Source organism: Canis lupus, chromosome 27 (assembly GCF_011100685.1).
Source record: "Canis lupus familiaris isolate Mischka breed German Shepherd chromosome 27, alternate assembly UU_Cfam_GSD_1.0, whole genome shotgun sequence".
Lineage (NCBI taxonomy): Eukaryota > Metazoa > Chordata > Mammalia > Carnivora > Canidae > Canis > Canis lupus.
Genome location: NC_049248.1, coordinates 15,701,670 through 15,719,914, shown reverse-complemented (window position 1 = coordinate 15,719,914; position 18,245 = coordinate 15,701,670). Strand labels below are relative to the sequence as shown.

General features: G+C 36.7%; 1 protein-coding gene across 2 annotated transcripts in view; it reads left to right on the top strand.

Moving 5' to 3' along the window:
• The first annotated feature begins 4,390 nt into the window (after positions 1-4,390).
• Positions 4,391-18,245, top strand: part of SLC15A5 (solute carrier family 15 member 5) — an 81,690-nt gene continuing 67,835 nt past the window's right edge. For both annotated transcript variants that reach the window (XM_038576143.1, XM_038576144.1), the window contains exons 1-2: positions 4,391-4,751; positions 9,295-9,517. In XM_038576143.1, coding sequence (XP_038432071.1) covers positions 4,391-4,751; positions 9,295-9,517 — 584 coding nt within the window. The remainder of the gene's footprint in view (positions 4,752-9,294; positions 9,518-18,245) is intronic.

Here is an 18,245-nt window from a genome sequence, read left to right as displayed (position 1 = left end):
ACATAAATCTCATCCAAAAATGCCTTCATAGAAGCATCCAGAATGTTGTTTGGCCAAATTATCTGGGCATTGTGGCCTAGCCAAGGTGACACATGAAAGTATTACAGTGTACATGTGATAAATCCTTCTCATCTTACTGACTTTATACACATATATCTTCTATGTAGAGTTCAGTGCAATAGCAAAATTTATAATAGTCATTAGTTGGTATGGAAGAAAATCCCCTCTGGAAGACAATGGCCTTCATTATTAGTTATCCCCAGAAAAAGAAGAATGGAACATTTTCTGTGTACTTGGGACTGCATGAACTATTATCTGCTGGGGTCTGAAGTAATTCTCTTTCTCACTAGATAAAAGGACCAGGGTAGAAATATATATAATTGCCAGAACCTCTGTATAATGGAAGAGTAAGGATTAACACAGAATGTCTTTCCTAAAACAAAACTACAGCCCAATATGTACCTTTGCATTTCCACTTTCAGCCTGAACAATGCAGCAAAAATTTCATCTCAACAAGTCTTTGTGCACAATTTTTAATAATTAAATTATAGTTAAGGCCAGTCCTTGGTCATGTTCTTGACAACATTCAAACCAGGTTTTTACCAAACTTCATAGTCAGCAGAATAAAATGGAATTGATAGGCCTAAAAGAGTAAATATCTTCAAATGACCTTTGTGCTTATCATATACAGAAAATTATTGAGCTAGGAAAGCTCTTCCCTTAAAAAATGCTTATTAAGTGTTTAGAAGACCTATGAAAAGTCATTCCACAAATGTACATAAAATTTGAAAGTGTTACAGTAACACATTGTAAAATACTACAGCTTTCTCAAAAGTTATAATCAACTTGGAGATTATAAAAATATTTTATAATCCTGCATTGCTAAAAATAGCCTCCTTAAAATCAAGGGTTCCATTTCTGGTACATTATCGCAGCCCTCATGGGATCTGATGCAGTCACACTCTGGCTTCTTAGTAAAAACCATGGAGGATCATTACTTCATCAAATGAGCTTGTGACTAATTTTCCATATTAAATAAGATACATTTTCCAATACCTATAAGTGTGGTCAACACCACCCTACACATTGACTTATGACTTTTGTTTTGCCAATGAAGAATGCTACTGTTAAGTATAGTCTTTGCATTCCAAAAAACAACAAAGGCTTTTCAATTAAAAAAAAAAAAAAAACACCTGAAGTTTATATTGCAATTTGATTTATGTCAACATGCCTGAAAGCTTTCCCACATTTTAACTCAGTAATATGGTTAAATACTAGTCTATGAGTATAATGTGGGTTCTTAAATTCCATATGTGAGTGACTTCATATATTTGTCTTTCTCTAACTTATTTTATTTAGCATAATACTCTCTAGCTCCATCCTTGTCATTGCAAAGGGCAAGATTTCATTCTTTTTGATGGCTGAGTAATATTCCGTGTGTGTGTGTGTGTGTGTGTGTGTGTGTGTATGTGTATACATACCACCTCTTCTTATCCATTCAACAGTCAATGGACACCTGGGCTCTTTACATAATTTGGCTATTGTTGACAAGACAAATGATCATAGGGGGAAAGAAGAGAGAAGAAGACCAAGAAACAGTCTCTTAACTATAGAGAACAAACTGAGCATTACCAGATGGGTGGGGGGGACCTGTTAAACAGGTGATGGGGATTAAGGAGTACACTTGTGATGAGCACTGGGTATTGTATATAAGTGTTGAATCACTAATTGTACACCTGAAACAAATATTTAAATTTTTTAAAAGAATGTAATGTGGAAATAGGCAAAGCTTTATGAATAAATACTCATTCTAGCATTGTTTATAAAGGTGTTTTTTCTTTTAGATGTAAATTTATATTCAAAAGTTAAAGAACATCTGGGTTATAACTGATCTGGGACAAATGTAACCAACCAAAAATGGAGGAATAGTTAAGTGAATGATGTATCTATTAATGCAACCATAGAAATTTATGTTCACAAAGACTTCATAATGGAATGTTAAATTACCTACAAAAGGGATATAAAATGCATTATACAGTAGGTGCATATAATTATATAATTTAAATATTTAAAGTCTATTAATAAAAAAGAGTTACAGGGGAAAACAGCAAAATAAATTCTGCAAAAACTCTCACTCTTTTTCTATTTCCAGATATTTTCCAGGTTGGATCTAGGGTACATGCATTGCTTTTAAAATGGAGGGAAAATATGATTTTATTAAGGGAGCTGGAGTGAGAAAGAAAACAAGCCTGATGTTTGGGGGGGAGGGGGGGCGGGTTGGCGAAAGTTTGCAGGAAGTTAGCATAAGCCTCATTTACAGGCTCAAATTTGTTGATAAAGGTGATGGTATTCACTGATCCCTGCAAAGTGTTACTGTCTAGTGGAATTGACGCTTGGTCCTTTAAGCTCTCTCTGAGGTTGATATTGAGAAATAGTTTAAAAAAAAAAAAAAAGAGGTGTTTTCCTATTGCTTTAACTCGACTCAGTAATTGCTGTTGCACTCCCGGACTCAACCACCTCCAAACCACATGTTTGCATTACCTGTGGCCCGTCTGGGGACAAGGAAATGCACTGTAGCTGAAGAATTCAAACATGCTAATCATCAGGCCCTGGAAAGGGTTAGCGCTATCCTACTTCTGATACACCCCTGTGTCAGGTGCTAATTAAATATATACCCAGTGGCTGGGGAAAAAACTGTTCCCTGAACTTGGGACAAACAACAACAAAGTATCACTTAGGGTTCTCTGTAAACCACAGAAATCAAGCATGTCTAACTTAGTCAAAACTAAAATTGACTGAAAAGTGAGTCCTTTACAGAAGAACAACTAATCATGTCTCCTGAAGAATACCAACCAGGATGGCACTGAATTCTCCATCAGTACCTCATGAACAATCCCTTTTTTGAGAGCTACACCTGAATGACTCCGCTTGCACATCCAAACTGGAATCATTCCACCCATGATGAAAATTCTCAGGGAGGAAATAGAAGAGGATTGCATGGGACCATGCGCTGATTCCTTTGGCCAGAAGAAAACCCCACCAGGATCCCATGGAATAGATGGCAGTTATTCCCCAACAGTAAGACTATCTTGGGGCTTGCCCTAGGTGGTGCCAGTTTCTATCGACTTTTCAGGAAGAACTATAAATAGCTTTATGTTCACTCACGAAAATGTCCAAGTTTAGATAACATATTGCATGATCACTCTACACAAAGGAAAAATAGGGCGTTGTTACCAAAGAGGGGGAAGTGGATGCTGAGCAGATGAAAATAGAATGAAACTATTAGTAGGAGCTGAAGCAAAGCATTTGCTCCCAATCTCTCAGGTCAAAAGATAAGAATCAGAGTCAAAAGCCCTTATCAGGCTTCTGCTTCTGACTCCAACATAAAATTAACATTCCTTTACTTGAGTAACTGTTGAATTATGACTTTAAGCCAATAGTTCCATCTCCTCATCTTCCTATGTCCTTGCAGCTAAATCCAGAAATGTTCAAGTGTTCCTCTTTTGCTGCTGCTTTTTTAGCTTAATTGGTGCCCTCCTGCTTTCCAAAATAGAATGCTAACATCCACTCACCCAGCTGGAGGAGGGTCGGGGTGATACCGGATCCAATATTCCCCAAAGCATGTGTGGGATGGTTGCTGCATCCCTGCTGCTGACTAATAATAAGGAGTCAAAAAGCACCTTTTGATTTTGATTTCCTCTGAGAGGCTGTTCTACAAGCATGGGGTCAACTTAAAGGAAAAAGGGTTTTTGTTTAATATTTTCTCCTTTCATTAGCGCACTTAAATTACTTTCTTACAAACTCTGCTTGTTACCTAAATGTACTAGCACTTTTTGTTACCTAATTAGCTTTCTTATCAGAATTCCAACCAAAAATAACAAGAAATGTAATAATGATAAGGTATCCTGCCCCCTCAAAACAGATTTCCTTCCGCGCTTTATCTCTTGGTGCTGTTCTGGCTTGTTTAATTAAAGTATCAGAAATTATTAGGCTCAAATTATTTCTTGATCTAGCGCTCAAATTCTCCCGAAAAACTGCTTCTTTTGCCTCAGTATTTAAACCTTTATCAGTGTGAGACAGATGAGTTTCCACACATATGCAACAAGATTCGTGTAATACAATATACGTTTGGAGGAAGAGCCTAATTAGCCTCCAAATAATTAGACAAACAAATCAGATTTGGCTACTCTGGGCTACCATGAACATTTAAATCCTTGTGTCTCCTCTCCTGTGCTCCCCAACATTAATGTGCAAAAGAACCTTGCGAAACTTTAGCATGGAGCTGTGAAATTCAAAGCAGAGATCTTATTTATTTTTTCATTAGGAGGGTGGGAGTAAAAAATCACCCAGTTCAAAACACTGACATAAGTTGTATTTGAGAAGGGGAGTCATGTCTGTTACAGATTTGAAAATAATGGATGAGAAAGTATCCTTACATCACAGCACTGAGAAGGAGAAATCTATAAGGCAACCTGGTTATTTCTCTTTGGGATATACTGTGAAAAAAATTTGGGTTGGAATCTGCTTGCTTCTGGTGGAGATGTGTGAGAGGTTCACTTTCTTTGAAGTTGTCTGCAATATGATCCCCTTTTGCACTGTCAAGCTTGGCTATCCCAATTACCAAGCAGCCATTTTGAACTTGTGTTTTATTGGAACTTCAGTACTTAGCCCAATGTTTGCAGGATGGCTTGCTGATGTCTGTCTAGGAAGAAACAAACTGGTATATGTTTGCTTATGTCTACATTTTCTGGGTGAGTGTCCTTCTGGCTGGATCGTTTTGCAACTTAGTTGAATAGATTTTTGTTAGAATTTTTACTCTCTGTTATCTTTATCTTGTTCTTAGTGTAAAATGTGATAAATGAAGTAAGAATGTTGTTTCAATTTGCTTTGTTCTCTGTATTATTTGGGGGATGTTAGTAAATGTATGTGCGCGTGTGTGTGTGTGTGGATATGTGGATGCTTTGATACCTATATTGTTGTACTGATTGTATTTTATAATAATTATCTCTTTACATATCTATCTTCTGTACTCCTCAAACACACTTCTTTTCCCCCTTGCTACTCCAAGCCCAAATTTGTGACAAATTCTAAATGAAACATGAGGTTCATTTGCTTCACAGCTAAGATGAAGTGTGCTAAAGATTTTTGAAGTTCATGTAAAACAATTGAAGAATGTTCTCATCAAAAGGTGGTTTTTAATTAGTCATATAGTAATTAAGATTGCATATGAAGATATGATTTCTATATTATGAACTATGGTTACATGCTAAATACATTAATAAATTCAAACACTACAGTAGGCTTCTTTGCATAGAGAAAAATAAATATATCTACAAAACTTTGGGAGTGAAGTGATTGTGAGAAATGTTGGAGAAATGTCAAGATTGTTTGATAAGGTACAGAGAGTGAGTTGATGAACAGTCTAGAATTTTGGACTAAAAAGTTCAGTTGTTCTTCTGTATAACAAGGAGTTACTGAAGATATGATGAAAATATCTGGGAAATGTTTTTTCTTCAATAAACAAGATAGGCAACCAAAGTGAGAGGTTAAATAGAGGGAGACCAGAATACCTCAGGAGCATGGTCTAGGAGAAATGTCAATCCAGGAGAAAGCATATGAAAAACTGTAAAAACATGGCAACTAAACAAGAGCACAAATATTATGAGGAACAAAAATTAACTCCAAGTTTCTGAGCTGAGGGACTTAGGAAGCTAGTATGTGGTTTACAATACTGAGAAATTTAGCAGAAATGCAAGTGTGGGGAGACAAGGGAAGAGATAAATGAGTGAGGGATGAATATCGAGTATTCAACAAACCCTCCAATAAATTGCCATTCACCATTCATCAATTAGATTGTGATCCAAACATAACTCATCAGTTTTGTTAAGTAAAAATGAAGTCACTGCATGGCAAATATTCATTCGACATTCAGCAAATATTCTTCAGTGGCCACTCAGTGCCAGGCATTGTCCCAGGATCTGGGAATGCAACAGAAAAGAAAGCAATCTCTTTTTACCAAAGTTGACTTTCCAGTGTGGAAAAGAGAAAACAAATAAGCAAAAGATATTATGTAAGATGTTCGGGAGTATTATGATGAAAAATATAGGTGAGTAAGGGACAGAACAGACTAGACAGTGACATGATTGCTGTTCTGTATCAGGGAATGTTTTCTGATGAGGAGTCATTTAAGTTAGTGTCTGAATGATTTACTTTTCTCAAATTGGTAACTGGCCATATCCATGGTACTTGGCAACTTCTTATTTAACACGGCAATTCCTATCAGTCTAAATTCCTGTGTAAGCATCAGACTAGAATTGAGTCCAAATTTTGGAATTTGACAAACAAAAGACCTAAGTCAGATCCATAGCCATTCATTTTCTTGCTAAAAGCTATTTCCTTGTGCTCCTTACTCATGGCTGCCATCAAATTCTAACCAATCACTGAGTATCAGAGTTTCTATAAAAAATGTGTCTTTTGTTTCAAATGCTAACCCTTAGCTCAAAATCCAGCTTTCTTTTTCAAGGCCATTACAATGGCCTGCTTACTGGGCTATCAGACAATCAGTGTGACTCCAATCCATACACCTTTCTACTCACAACATTGACTTGCTCAAAGAATACATCTATATATTGGCTCTCTTGCCTAAAAAACAATACCTAATTTAGTTCATAAGAATCTTTACAATCTGTCCCAAATTTACCTTACCAGACTTTTGTCTCAAAAATGACCTCAACCATGCTGAAGTTCTTGCTTGCCTCTAATCCCCTACTTCTCTCCTATTACTTATACTTTTTTCTATGCCTGAATTTATCAACCTTCCTTTATTTCTCTACCCCATAGCCAAGACAAGAAAAATCCTGTCCTCCCTTTAAGACCCAAGGTGTTCAACCACATTCTAATCATACCTCTACAATTTCACTTACCACATTATAATTTCCATCTGCATGTCTGTCTTCTACGATGGACTTGTTAGCTCCTGGAGTGGAAAGTCAGCTGTCCCCCACCACCTAGCAGAAGATATGACACATCCTGGTGTTTTATACAGAGCTACTAAGGATATGTGCTGATTTTGTAGTGCACAATAGCACACATCGAAGAGACTCTATCATACATGTCATAGACTTGTATTTTTATTACTTCAATTTTATAACAGATAAAAATAAAGTTTTGATCTAATGCAATCAGTATATTATGACATTTTCTCAAGAGATGGAAGTAGAGTGCCTTCTTAATTTGCACAAAGGTACCACTAAAAGTGCTTTGTCTCTAAATATATGGCTGCTGCAAGAAGTAACTCCTCTGCCCATCTCCTTTGGTTAACCCTTAGCCTAAGCAGGCTTTACATCACACTTCCAGAGACAAGGAGGATTGAGGGGCAGAGAGAAAGCAGCTGGGATCATATTTGGCCAAACTTAATAGGAAACATTTCAAACTCACTAACTTACAGGGCCTACTCTCATGATAAATCATTTTGATACCACATACTGAGTACACATATTCTTCAGATTGTAAAGTCCACTATAAGGGAGAGAAAACATTAGACCTAATTTCTGCCTTTAAGAAACTTATAGTCCAAATGAGAAAACTAAACACATACAGCCACCATTTAAAAATAAATAAATAGGGATCCCTGGGTGGCGCAGCGGGTTGGCGCCTGCCTTTGGCCCAGGGCGCGATCCTGGAGACCCGGGATCGAATCCCGTATCAGGCTCCCGGTGCATGGAGCCTGCTTCTCCCTCTGCCTATGTCTCTGCCTCTCTCTCTCTCTCTCTCTGTGTGACTATCATTAAAAATAAATAAATAAATAATAAATAAATAAATAAATAAATAAATAAAATAAATAAAATAAAATAAAATCAGGGGATCCCTGTGTGGCTCAGCGGTTTGGCACCTGCCTTTGGCCCAGGGCACGATCCTGGAGTCCCAGGATCGAGTCCTGCGTGGGGCTCCCTGCATGGAGCCTGCTTCTCCTTCCTCCTGTGTCTCTGCCTCTCTCTCTCTCTCTCTCTCTCTCATAAATAAACAAATAAAAATAAATCTTTAAAAAAAAAAGTCATACCAGCACCTAGGTGTCTCAATTGGTTGAGTGTCTGCCTTTGGCTTAAATCATGATCCCAGGGTCCTGGATTTGAGTCTGGCATAGGACTCCCTGCTCAGCAGGGAGCCTGCTTCTCCATCTCCTCCTTGCTCATGCTCTCTCACTATCTCTATCTCTCAAATAAATAAATAAAATCTTTTTTAAAAATTAAAAATAAAAAAATCATACCAAAAATATGAATGCTAAATCAATAAAATGGAGGACAAAAGTAATAGGGAGAAGCCATTTTTCGCTAATCAAATTGACAAAAAAAAAAAAAAAAGATGATTTGACCAGTTGATGAGAATTACAAAAAGTGGCAGATTATATCTGGGTTACTCTGTAACATTGGGAAAGCCACTTAATCTCACCAAACCTGAGTTGTGTTTTTTTTTTTTTAATTGGACTAAGAAAATCTATCTTCTGACATCACAAAGGTTTTCCAAGATGAAACAACATAATACATGTAAATGTTTTACAGAATTTAAAGATCTTAGCAAAAGTATGGAATTGAATCATAATTTCTATTAAACAAGGAAAGTGTTGTAGTCCCTGAGAGATGGAGTTGAGAAGAGGCTCACCACCCACTCCTTGTCCTTTCCTGTCCTCCTCTTCTCCCGCCCTGTACTGAATCACCCACCTCACCTTCTCACCTTTGTGTGTGCCAAGATGGCTCTGCTCAGTGGCATAAGAAGTGAGAGAAATCAAAGGGCAGGAAAAGGAGAAAGAGAAGTAGAAAAAGAAAAGAGATCTATATTCTTCTTACCACTATGATAATGTTCTCTGTAAAACATTTTCTTTAACAGGCTCCTTATAAGTCTGAGATCTTCAAATTTTCTATCTCTCTAGTGATTGAGAACAAATAACCCTTACTAACAGTGGTTTTCTCTGGGGGTGAGATTACAGGCATCTCTCATTTCTTATATATTTCCAAATTTTGTTAGAATGGACATGGTTTGCTTATACATTCTGAGAGAGGAGATAGGTCAAGTTAAGGGGAGGGGGAATAATTAGGCCTCTGGATGAATTAAAACACCTATTGAAATTTTTCACATTTAGGAAATCATGCTATCTCCAGAATTGCAGTGACTAACAAATATTTCAATGAAAAAAATCACATAAGGATGCTACTTTCAGAGGAAAACCTTATTTATAATGCCATTTGGTGATTCAGTTGGTCTATGCCATATTTATTCTCCTTTTTTCTCTACCTACAGGCTCTGCTTTGTTATCTGTGGTTGCTTTTCCCTTGGAAGATTTCTATATAGGCACTTACCATATGATTAACAATATACCAAAAAAAGAGCAGAACAGGCTGTTTTACATAGCGCTATTAGCCATCTGCCTTGGCACAGGAGGAATGAGAGCCATCGTCTGCCCACTGAGTGCTTACAGCCTTCAGGAGTATGGATCCCAGAAACAGATGTCTTTTTTTAACTGGTAAGCATCACTGGCCAGGAAAGAAATGAGGCTTATGACATTTCTCCTCTTCTGAGATTTCTCATTGTTTGCTCTCTGCTCCCATTTTGATGGTAGTAATTCACTGTTTGTCATTGACTGGCCTTGGTAAAGTGATGACGTGACAGTGCCTATGACAATGATTCAGCCAGTAACTGTGAGAGTCTATGAGTCAGGTACAGACCAACACAGCTTACCAGAGCCTTCCTAAAACACATAGATAAATTATAAACAAATGTGAGGTGGCTTGTCATACTTAATAGAAGGTGGCTTTGGAGCCAAATAAGCCTTTACTCTACTTAACACAAGCTATCTGACCTTGGTCAAGTCATTTATTCTCAAAAAGTTTCAGCTTAATCATTTGTAAAAGGTTATAATACCTCTTCTTGGGTTTTATTAGAGGCAATAAGATGTGTCTTGCAGCCAGAGAACCTGGCACATAGTAGGTGAAAATAAGTGGTAGCTATTACTAGTTCTGCCCACACTGGAAGAGACTAATATTTGGCAGAGATTATAAATTCACAGGATAGTGCAGAGAAGATAAAGAGGATAGAAAAAAGTATTTTATAATTTGTGGAAACATCAACCAGCAACTCTGTTTTGTATCCACTTTGCCCTTAACATCTAAAAGAGTTTGTATTCCACAAAAATCAAACTGCTGTTCTGTGAATCTTTTTTCTCTCCAAGTTCTTAGACAGTTTTATGTGGTTTTAAGTAATCGATTTTTTATTATCCAATACAAATTCAAAAAATAATTTTGATCTTTACATAGAGTTCTTCAGTGTTTAGTACGGAATTTTGTTGTTATTATTACTTGTCAGTGGATGTCAAGTAGATCTGAGATACATTCTTTTGTTCCCTCTTTTCTGTGAAATGAGTTGTCAACATTTTTCTAACTATTCTGTCTTTCTCCCAGTGTTAGCAATGGAAAAAAAAATCAATGCACAGACAGAATCAGACAAAACATTTAAAGAAAATTCATATTTAAAGCAGCATTAAATGAAAGAATTTAGAATAAATAATCTAGGTATATATAACTATCCAAGGCAGTTTCTTTCTTTCCTTCTTTCTCTCTCTCTCCCTTTCTTTCTCTCCCTCTTTCTTCTTTCTTTCTTTCTTTCTTTCTTTCTTTCTTTCTTTCTTTCTTTCTTTTTCTTTCTCTCTTTCTCTCTTTCTCTCTTTCTCTCTTTCTCTTTCTCTTTCTCTCCCCCCCCCAATTATATTAATATTACAAAGCACTCAGGCCTATTTTGGATTCAGTCCAAACGTCAGAAAATAATGCAGTTTTACCAAAGGTGGAAGGGACTCTCTACTTTCTTATAGCAAATTCTGCCTCCTTGACCTGCCCAAAGGAGAAAGAAAAATCCTTCTTTTTTATTCTATTCGAAGGTTTTAATCCTTAATTAGCAACATCATTTTGATTAAATAAGACTCTAGAGGATTAAGACTGGAGAGCAATCAGTTGTTCTGAAAGATAGCTCTGGAGAATTTATTGTACTGTGGTCTTAGTCATTCAGAGTTGTGTTTAATCAAAGTGACATTTCTCAGTGTTGATTACAAAGGAGACATTATATGAATGAAATATTTCCTTTGGGAAAGGGGGGACTCCCAATGAGTTTGTACTTTAGGCCTTTAAAGGGGGGATGGGGAGTAGGGTGAAAATGAATTTCTGCAGCAGTGAGGAGCCAGGCCAAATTTAGAATGAACGCATTTCAATGTGGTTTCTTATTCTTTCCTAATTTCACTAAAATCTCTAATAAAAGCTATCATGCAGGGGCGCCTGGGTGACTCTGTTGGTTGAGCATCTGACTCTTAGTTTTTGGCTCAGGTCATGATCTCAGGGTCAAGACATCTAGCCCACATTGCATCAGCTCCATGCTCAGTGGGGAGTCTGTTAGAGGTCCTCTCTTTCCCCGCCACCTCCCCCTTCCCACCATGCTCAAGTGCTTTCTCTTTTTCTCTCTCTCCCTAAAATTAAATAGATAATCAAAATAATCATGCAGAGTTTTTAAAACCTAAAGTTAAAGCACCTAGAAATGTGCATGGGGAACCAAGATGTTACTTTTTAATGTGGTAAAGGATTCTCTGGATGGTAAGCTTCTTGAAGGCTGAATCTGCTTGTTACAGGTTTTTTGGTAGTTTGTTTTGAGGGGTTTTTAAAATCATAATACCAACCTACAGGGAAATTTCTCTGGGCAACTGCTTTTTGTAATTTATAGAAAAGAATGCTAACTCTATTGGTATACATACTGCAGGGGTGGGTAGCAAGATGGACAGAGACACTTACAGAAGACAGAAGGGACAGGATCCCAGCTCTGTCACAGGAGTTTTATGCTTTTCGGCAAGTCCCTTTACTTCTCAGAGCACCAGTATCTCATCCACAAAACGAGAATACTCTGGAGGGCATTTGTATAGCTTATAAATAAAGTATCCTAGCACATCATAGATACTCAAATTCTGATAGCTATTATTATTAAATGACAAATCAGCTAAAATCATTGTCTAAATTCTGGGTAAGAGGGAACCCATTTAGGAGGAGGCCATCTTTAAATGGGCAGTGCCTTAATTTAAAATCTATTCTCCAAGTAAAAAATGCTTCTAGAAATCACAAGCTTGGTTAATATAATGAATTTCAGTAGTGTCTTTAAAAAAACAGCATACCACTTGAATCTGTAACCGCTTGAAAGTTGCATCCAGTTCTATTTTCAGCACAGATGTCAGATGTTCCTAGTCACAGGACCTTTAATGAGATGTGTCATTGCATCTATACCACCTAAAGCTTCCCAGTGATTATGTTAAATAGTATAGACTGGAAGTCTCGAGCATTGAAAGCACCACTTCCGAGTAGAGCTGCCAAGTGTAGGTGAGAAAACCACTCCCAGCCAACATTACCATCTGGTACTGGATCTTCCTCAAGTATGTACCTTATTGAAAGAATAAAGCTAAACTCCCTGAAATCAAGAGGCATAATAATCTTCCAACATCCTTGTGCTGTTATCTAGATTAGAACCTGAATCTTCCAGCATTTTCCAAAATCTGAGGTGTGCAATTAAGAGTTCACCACATTGGAGATCATCTAGGTAAATACACCTGTGCAGAATCTTTTCTGGAAGCAAAAAGAAAGGTGGATAATTAAGTCTGTCTATAACCATAATTTTAAATTCTACTGCAATTAACTTCAAATCTTGCTTCCACATTTCTCTACTTACTTCACCTGGTAATTTGCATCTGATCTGCATATCATAGTCTGTTCCTAACCAGTTACCAGAGTGAATTATACATGATTTAAAAGTCCAAATAGAATATTGGTAGAGTTTGAAAAAAATCTAGAGACTGACTTATTCTATTCCAGAAATTTTAAATATCTGGTACACAGATTGATTCTACATAACATTTGTCTCACACTAAAATATTCTGATGTTAATACTTGAATTTAATAACTTTTATATTAGGGAGACACTAGAGGTAAAAATTTATTATCCCACAGAATTTCTTTTCAGAAGCTGTTTTACTATTCACTTGAGTGTTATTTGAAAGCAGCAATCCTCAATCCTAGATGGACATACCCCCTGAAGACTCAAAAATACTGATTCCTGGGCCTCAATATCAAAAGCCCAAAATATATTGGTCTGTGATGAGTTCCAAAGACCAGGATTTTTTGCTTTCTTAAGTTGCCTAAGTAGTCAGGTTTAAGAACTACTGCTCTCAAGTAGTCATCTAATTTTGAGAATCACTTAAGGGCTTTATTTAAAAATGTTTCCCAGGCCCCACCTGTAACACCCAAAATCAGAATTTTCTGGAAGCATCGCTGTTAATGCATACGATTTTTATCAAGTGCTTCAGAATTTTGAAAACAATTCCAGAGGTATAAGGAAAGGGGATACTAATGTGGTCTAGAGATAATTTTGAAAAGAAATGGAACTGGACTTTTTTTGAGTGCACATACTGGAAGCTGCGTGGCTTTGGAAAGTTTTGACAATTCCCAGCAATTTTTCACCACACTTAGAAATATATCTGGTTCAGAGATCCTACCTAATCCTTGAGAAGAGAAAAGAAATAGAAATCTACTTAATTCTGCACTAGTAAAATCATAATTTATAAGGTATATTTCAGCCAACAAATTCAAAGCAGTTCATAGAATAACTGTATTAATACTCAGAATATCATCTGAGGTGCATACTGAGGCATAGCCTGTAAATAGCTTTAGAAAAAAATCACTAAACCTTCCAAAATTCTATTTGCATGGGCTCTAGCCAAGTTGAACAAATGCTACCCACCCACTCTAATAACAACAGTCACCTCCTTCCTTACCTTTGCCAAAATTGTAAGCTTTCAGGAAATACACTCAGAATTCCTCTCCAACATATAACTGTGGAAACCAAAGAATATTAAGGAAAGTAAAAAGAAAAAGAAAGAAGAAAGAAAGAAAGAAAGAAAGAAAGAAAAGAAAGGAGTAGAACGAAAGATAGAAAGAGAGAAATGACCGTAACTAGAAAGAAAGAACAGAAAGAAGAAAGAAGAAAGAACAGCACCAATGACCCAAGAAAGAATAAGGCAGAAAGAAGAAACGAAAGAAAGAACGAAAGAAAGAAGAAAGAAAGAAAAAGAAAGAACGCAAAAAGAAAGAAAGAAATAAGAAGAAAGAAGACAGAAAAGGAAAGAAAGAAAGAAAGAAAGAAAGAAAGAAAGAAAGAAAGAAAGAAAGAAAGAAAGACACATTTTTTTATGTGGCTTACTGCTCCTTCTTTTTCTTAAGCCCTGCTTGGTTGCTATTCAACTTGGTAGGTACATGACTAGGGGCTTATTTTCATCAACAAACATGCAGTGTTCTAAAAATCTTAAATGAAGGAAATAAGAAAAGGATATATAGGAACAACTGTTATGGTTGTTGAAGGAAAAAAGGAGGGGAATTCAAGAGAGAAAAAGAATAGAGTAAGTTAAAAGAAGGAGAGGCAAGGAGAGTAAGAGATAAAGAGTGAGACATTCTCCTAAATTTCTTAATTAAAAATATTCCCTTTACTTAAATTGTGCTGCCTACTCACCAAAAATCAAAAATCTTCCTTTTAAATGTCTTTTCTTTAACTGCAATGTTGAAAAAAATTACAGATAAAAGTACCTAGAATTGTAAAATTTCCATTTGCTGCTTCGTTCTTAAATTGATGGCTTCCAGAGTTTTCCTTGAAGTCCTTCAATGGGTCAATGGTTATGGTAAAAGGAGCAACCATTGACAACTACCTTCCACCAAGAAATTAGCAACCAAGTGTTTCCTTGACTTTCCTAAACAGTTCCATTTTATCCCACCCAGGAGCCACAATCCCCTAGTGAAGTATCTCAATATTGTTCAGTGCAAAATAAAATATTCTCCCTGAACTCTGTAAACTGTCCACTGCTACCAGAAAGACCCAAGAACTTGCCTTCCCTCTTAGACTAAAACAAAAAACAAACAAAAGCAAAGCAATGCAAACCATTTTCCCTAAAATCACTGATAATAAGTCTGAAGTATGTCAAAATGGGTCAAAGAAATGACAAAAAAATTGAGCAACTTTATTCATTATTACTAAATAAGTTATGGGAAATGTTTAAAAGAAATAATTTCAAAGGGACTGTTGAGATTTGCAGCGACAAGTTTTTTCCCACCTTATTTGTATTCAATACCATAGGATCACGCAGACAAAAAAAAAAAAAAATTAGACTTATACCTACTCCCAGTTATTTGCAGTTCCCAGTCTGTATTTAAAAGTAGGCTAAGGAAACATATTTTTACTGCTGCTTTCAATTTTCCTTAATCACTGGTATTTATTTTGCTTTAGTGCTTTGCTCTCTGACTTTCTGTGTGAGAGGTGCTTTATATACTCAATTTGCTAGTGAGCTATGAGATGAAAGGAGTCTTAATGGTGAGTTTGAACACTGTGGATTTTTATTTCTTTTTTTTTTTACAGTTGATACATATACAATTTCACCCTTAATTATCTATGGCTTATCCTGTCCATGGATCAATAAAGGCATATATAAAACATGCTTGTACTAGGTAATTCTTCCAGAAAATTACACAATCAAATAGGTTGGATGGCATTTGTTAAAATACATTTAGTACTTGGTGTGAAATCTCTTCCTATACATAGATATTCAACACTATAATTCTTTTGTTTCTAACCACTTTTCACGAGATTTAAGTCTTAGAATAATTATAATTTTCCTTGACCCTCTTTAGAGCATTTTAGCTTATATCACCATGTTCTGAAGAGCCACACAATGTCCTCTTGGATTTTCTCAGCAATATTGAACATTTAAAAAAAGGGTTTCCTAAAGATTGAAAGAAATATACACTGCTTGCAGCCCCAGCTTCTCCCAGTTGCTACAGCCACAACTCAAGTGTGCAGCTGAAGCAGCATGGATGACCAGAGACAGAGCCTAGGGACTCTATCCAGTTGTCCTATAAAACTCTAACTTTGTGTCTCACCTGCAGTGTGACAAGTTTCTAGTCATGAATTATAGTAAACCAGGTTCCTCAGCATGGCCATGTTTGATGTTTTATCACTTTCCTAGTTCAATTATTGAAAGTTTGTCTTTATATGTTGTTGTTTGATCACTTGATTTTTTTAATGAGATGCCATGTTATTCATCAATCATTTATTTCCTATCCCTTTACTGTGGACCCAGAACCATGTTATGTCCTGTGGAGACAAAGAATAAGCTGTTGCTGTCAGAGAGCTTGACAATCTATAAGTGAGAAGATAGAACGGACAAAAGTGAAATCATTCCAGAACAGATTGTTTTAGAAGTTCAGAGAACTTCTATTTAAGACAATATTGAATGAAGGAAAAGAAATTTGATATGGGACTTTAGTTAAGTAGGGATTGGGGTGTCTAGTGGCTCAGTTGGTTACGCATCTGTCTTCCGCTCAGGTTATGATCCCAGGGTCCTGGAATGAAGCCCCACGTGGGGCTCAGCGGGGAGCCTGCTTCTCCCTCTTCCTCACACCCCCTCCACTACCCTGCACACGGTGTGTGCTCATGCACACACTCTTCTTTCTCTCTCAATTAAATAAACAAAATCTTAAAAAAAAAGTTATAGGGATGAAAATGAGCAAGCCTGTTTAGAGGAGAGTGAAAGGACAAGGCTAGCTGGGCGCATGTCTCCTTTCCAAATATACATCACACACTTACCTCCCTCTCTTCCTTGACTTTGCTACCCCCACAGAAGTTCACGCCTGGCTCTCTTCCAACTACAGTACCTGTGATTGGTCTCCTTACCAGGCCCTATCTACATGCATAGAGCTGACACAGTAATCCTTTTTCCCATTTGAAAGCAAATCATTTCAGCCCCCTAATCAGTCACCTTCAAATGACTCCCCAATGTACTAAGAATAAAAACCAAACTCCTTACTATGGACTTCAAGTCCCTGCATAATCTGGATCACCTGTACTCACTGATCCTCTCTTCAAACGCTCTATTCCTTGCTCACCATGCTCCAACTTCACGGCTTGTTTTGTTTCTGAAATCAAGATGGATGAAAAGTGAAGAACAAGACGATGTTAGCTTAGCGCAGTGCAGCTACAGTCAATGTTCTTCATTCAGGTTTTACAAAAACCCTGTCTAGAGGGTACCCTATTTTAAAAACAAAGACCCAAACTTCCAGAATGCCTAAGACACAGTTTGTGATTCTCACAGTAATCACTCAAATTCATGTCTTTTTTTTAATTAATTAATTAATTTATTTATTTGAGAGAGAGAGAGAGAGAGAGCATAAGCAGGGAGGAGAAGCAGAGGAAGAGGGAGAAGCAGGCTGCCTGCTGAGTAGGGAGCTGGTTATGGGGCTCAATCCCAGGACCCTGGGATCATGACCTGAGCCAAAGGCAGATACTTAACCAACTGAGCCCCCAGACATTCCAAATTCATGTCTTTTGAGTACCATTCTAAAGAGAAAAAAACAATATTTATAATTAATAATATATAAAATGTGGTGAGAGGCATGAGTGAAAAGTAATTTCAAATGTTAAAGCTTATACTAATGAGGAAATGGTGGTGTCATCAACTTGATAACTAGAAAGACCTAGGAAGAAGTATAAAAAGACACCTAAAGTTAGCCTCTTCTTAGAGGGTACACCAGCACAGATGGCTCCTACTCATGGCTTTGCAACAACACAGCCATGAGAATTTAGTTGAATCAGTTCAGGTCTCCAATGCCAAAATTCCTTCTCCGAAACAGAGATGGAAAATTTTTGTGATCTAGGGTTAGGGAAAGATCTCCTAGATACAACACTAAATGCATGATCCTTAAGAGGGAAAAATAATAATAATTGGGCTTCAACAAAATTAAGAATTTATGTTCTTCAAGAGACGCTGTTAAGAAATGAAAAGGCAAGTCTCAGCCTGAAAGAAAATATTTATTAATTATATATTTGATGAAAAGACTTGCATCCAGAGTATATAAAGAACACTTAAAATTCAATAAGAAAATAGACAACCTAGTTTTGTTTTAAATGGGCAAAAATTTTGAACAGCAATTTCACAAAGAAGGATAAAAGCACATGAAAAGTTGCTCAATATCGCTAGTCATTAGGAAAATGTAAAATAAGAGCCATAATGGGATATGAACACACATCTATTAAAATGGGTAAAATTAAAGACTGATCATACAATGTGTTGGCCAAGATGTGGAGGTTTCAGAACTATCATACACAGTTTGTGGGTAATGCAAAATGTTATA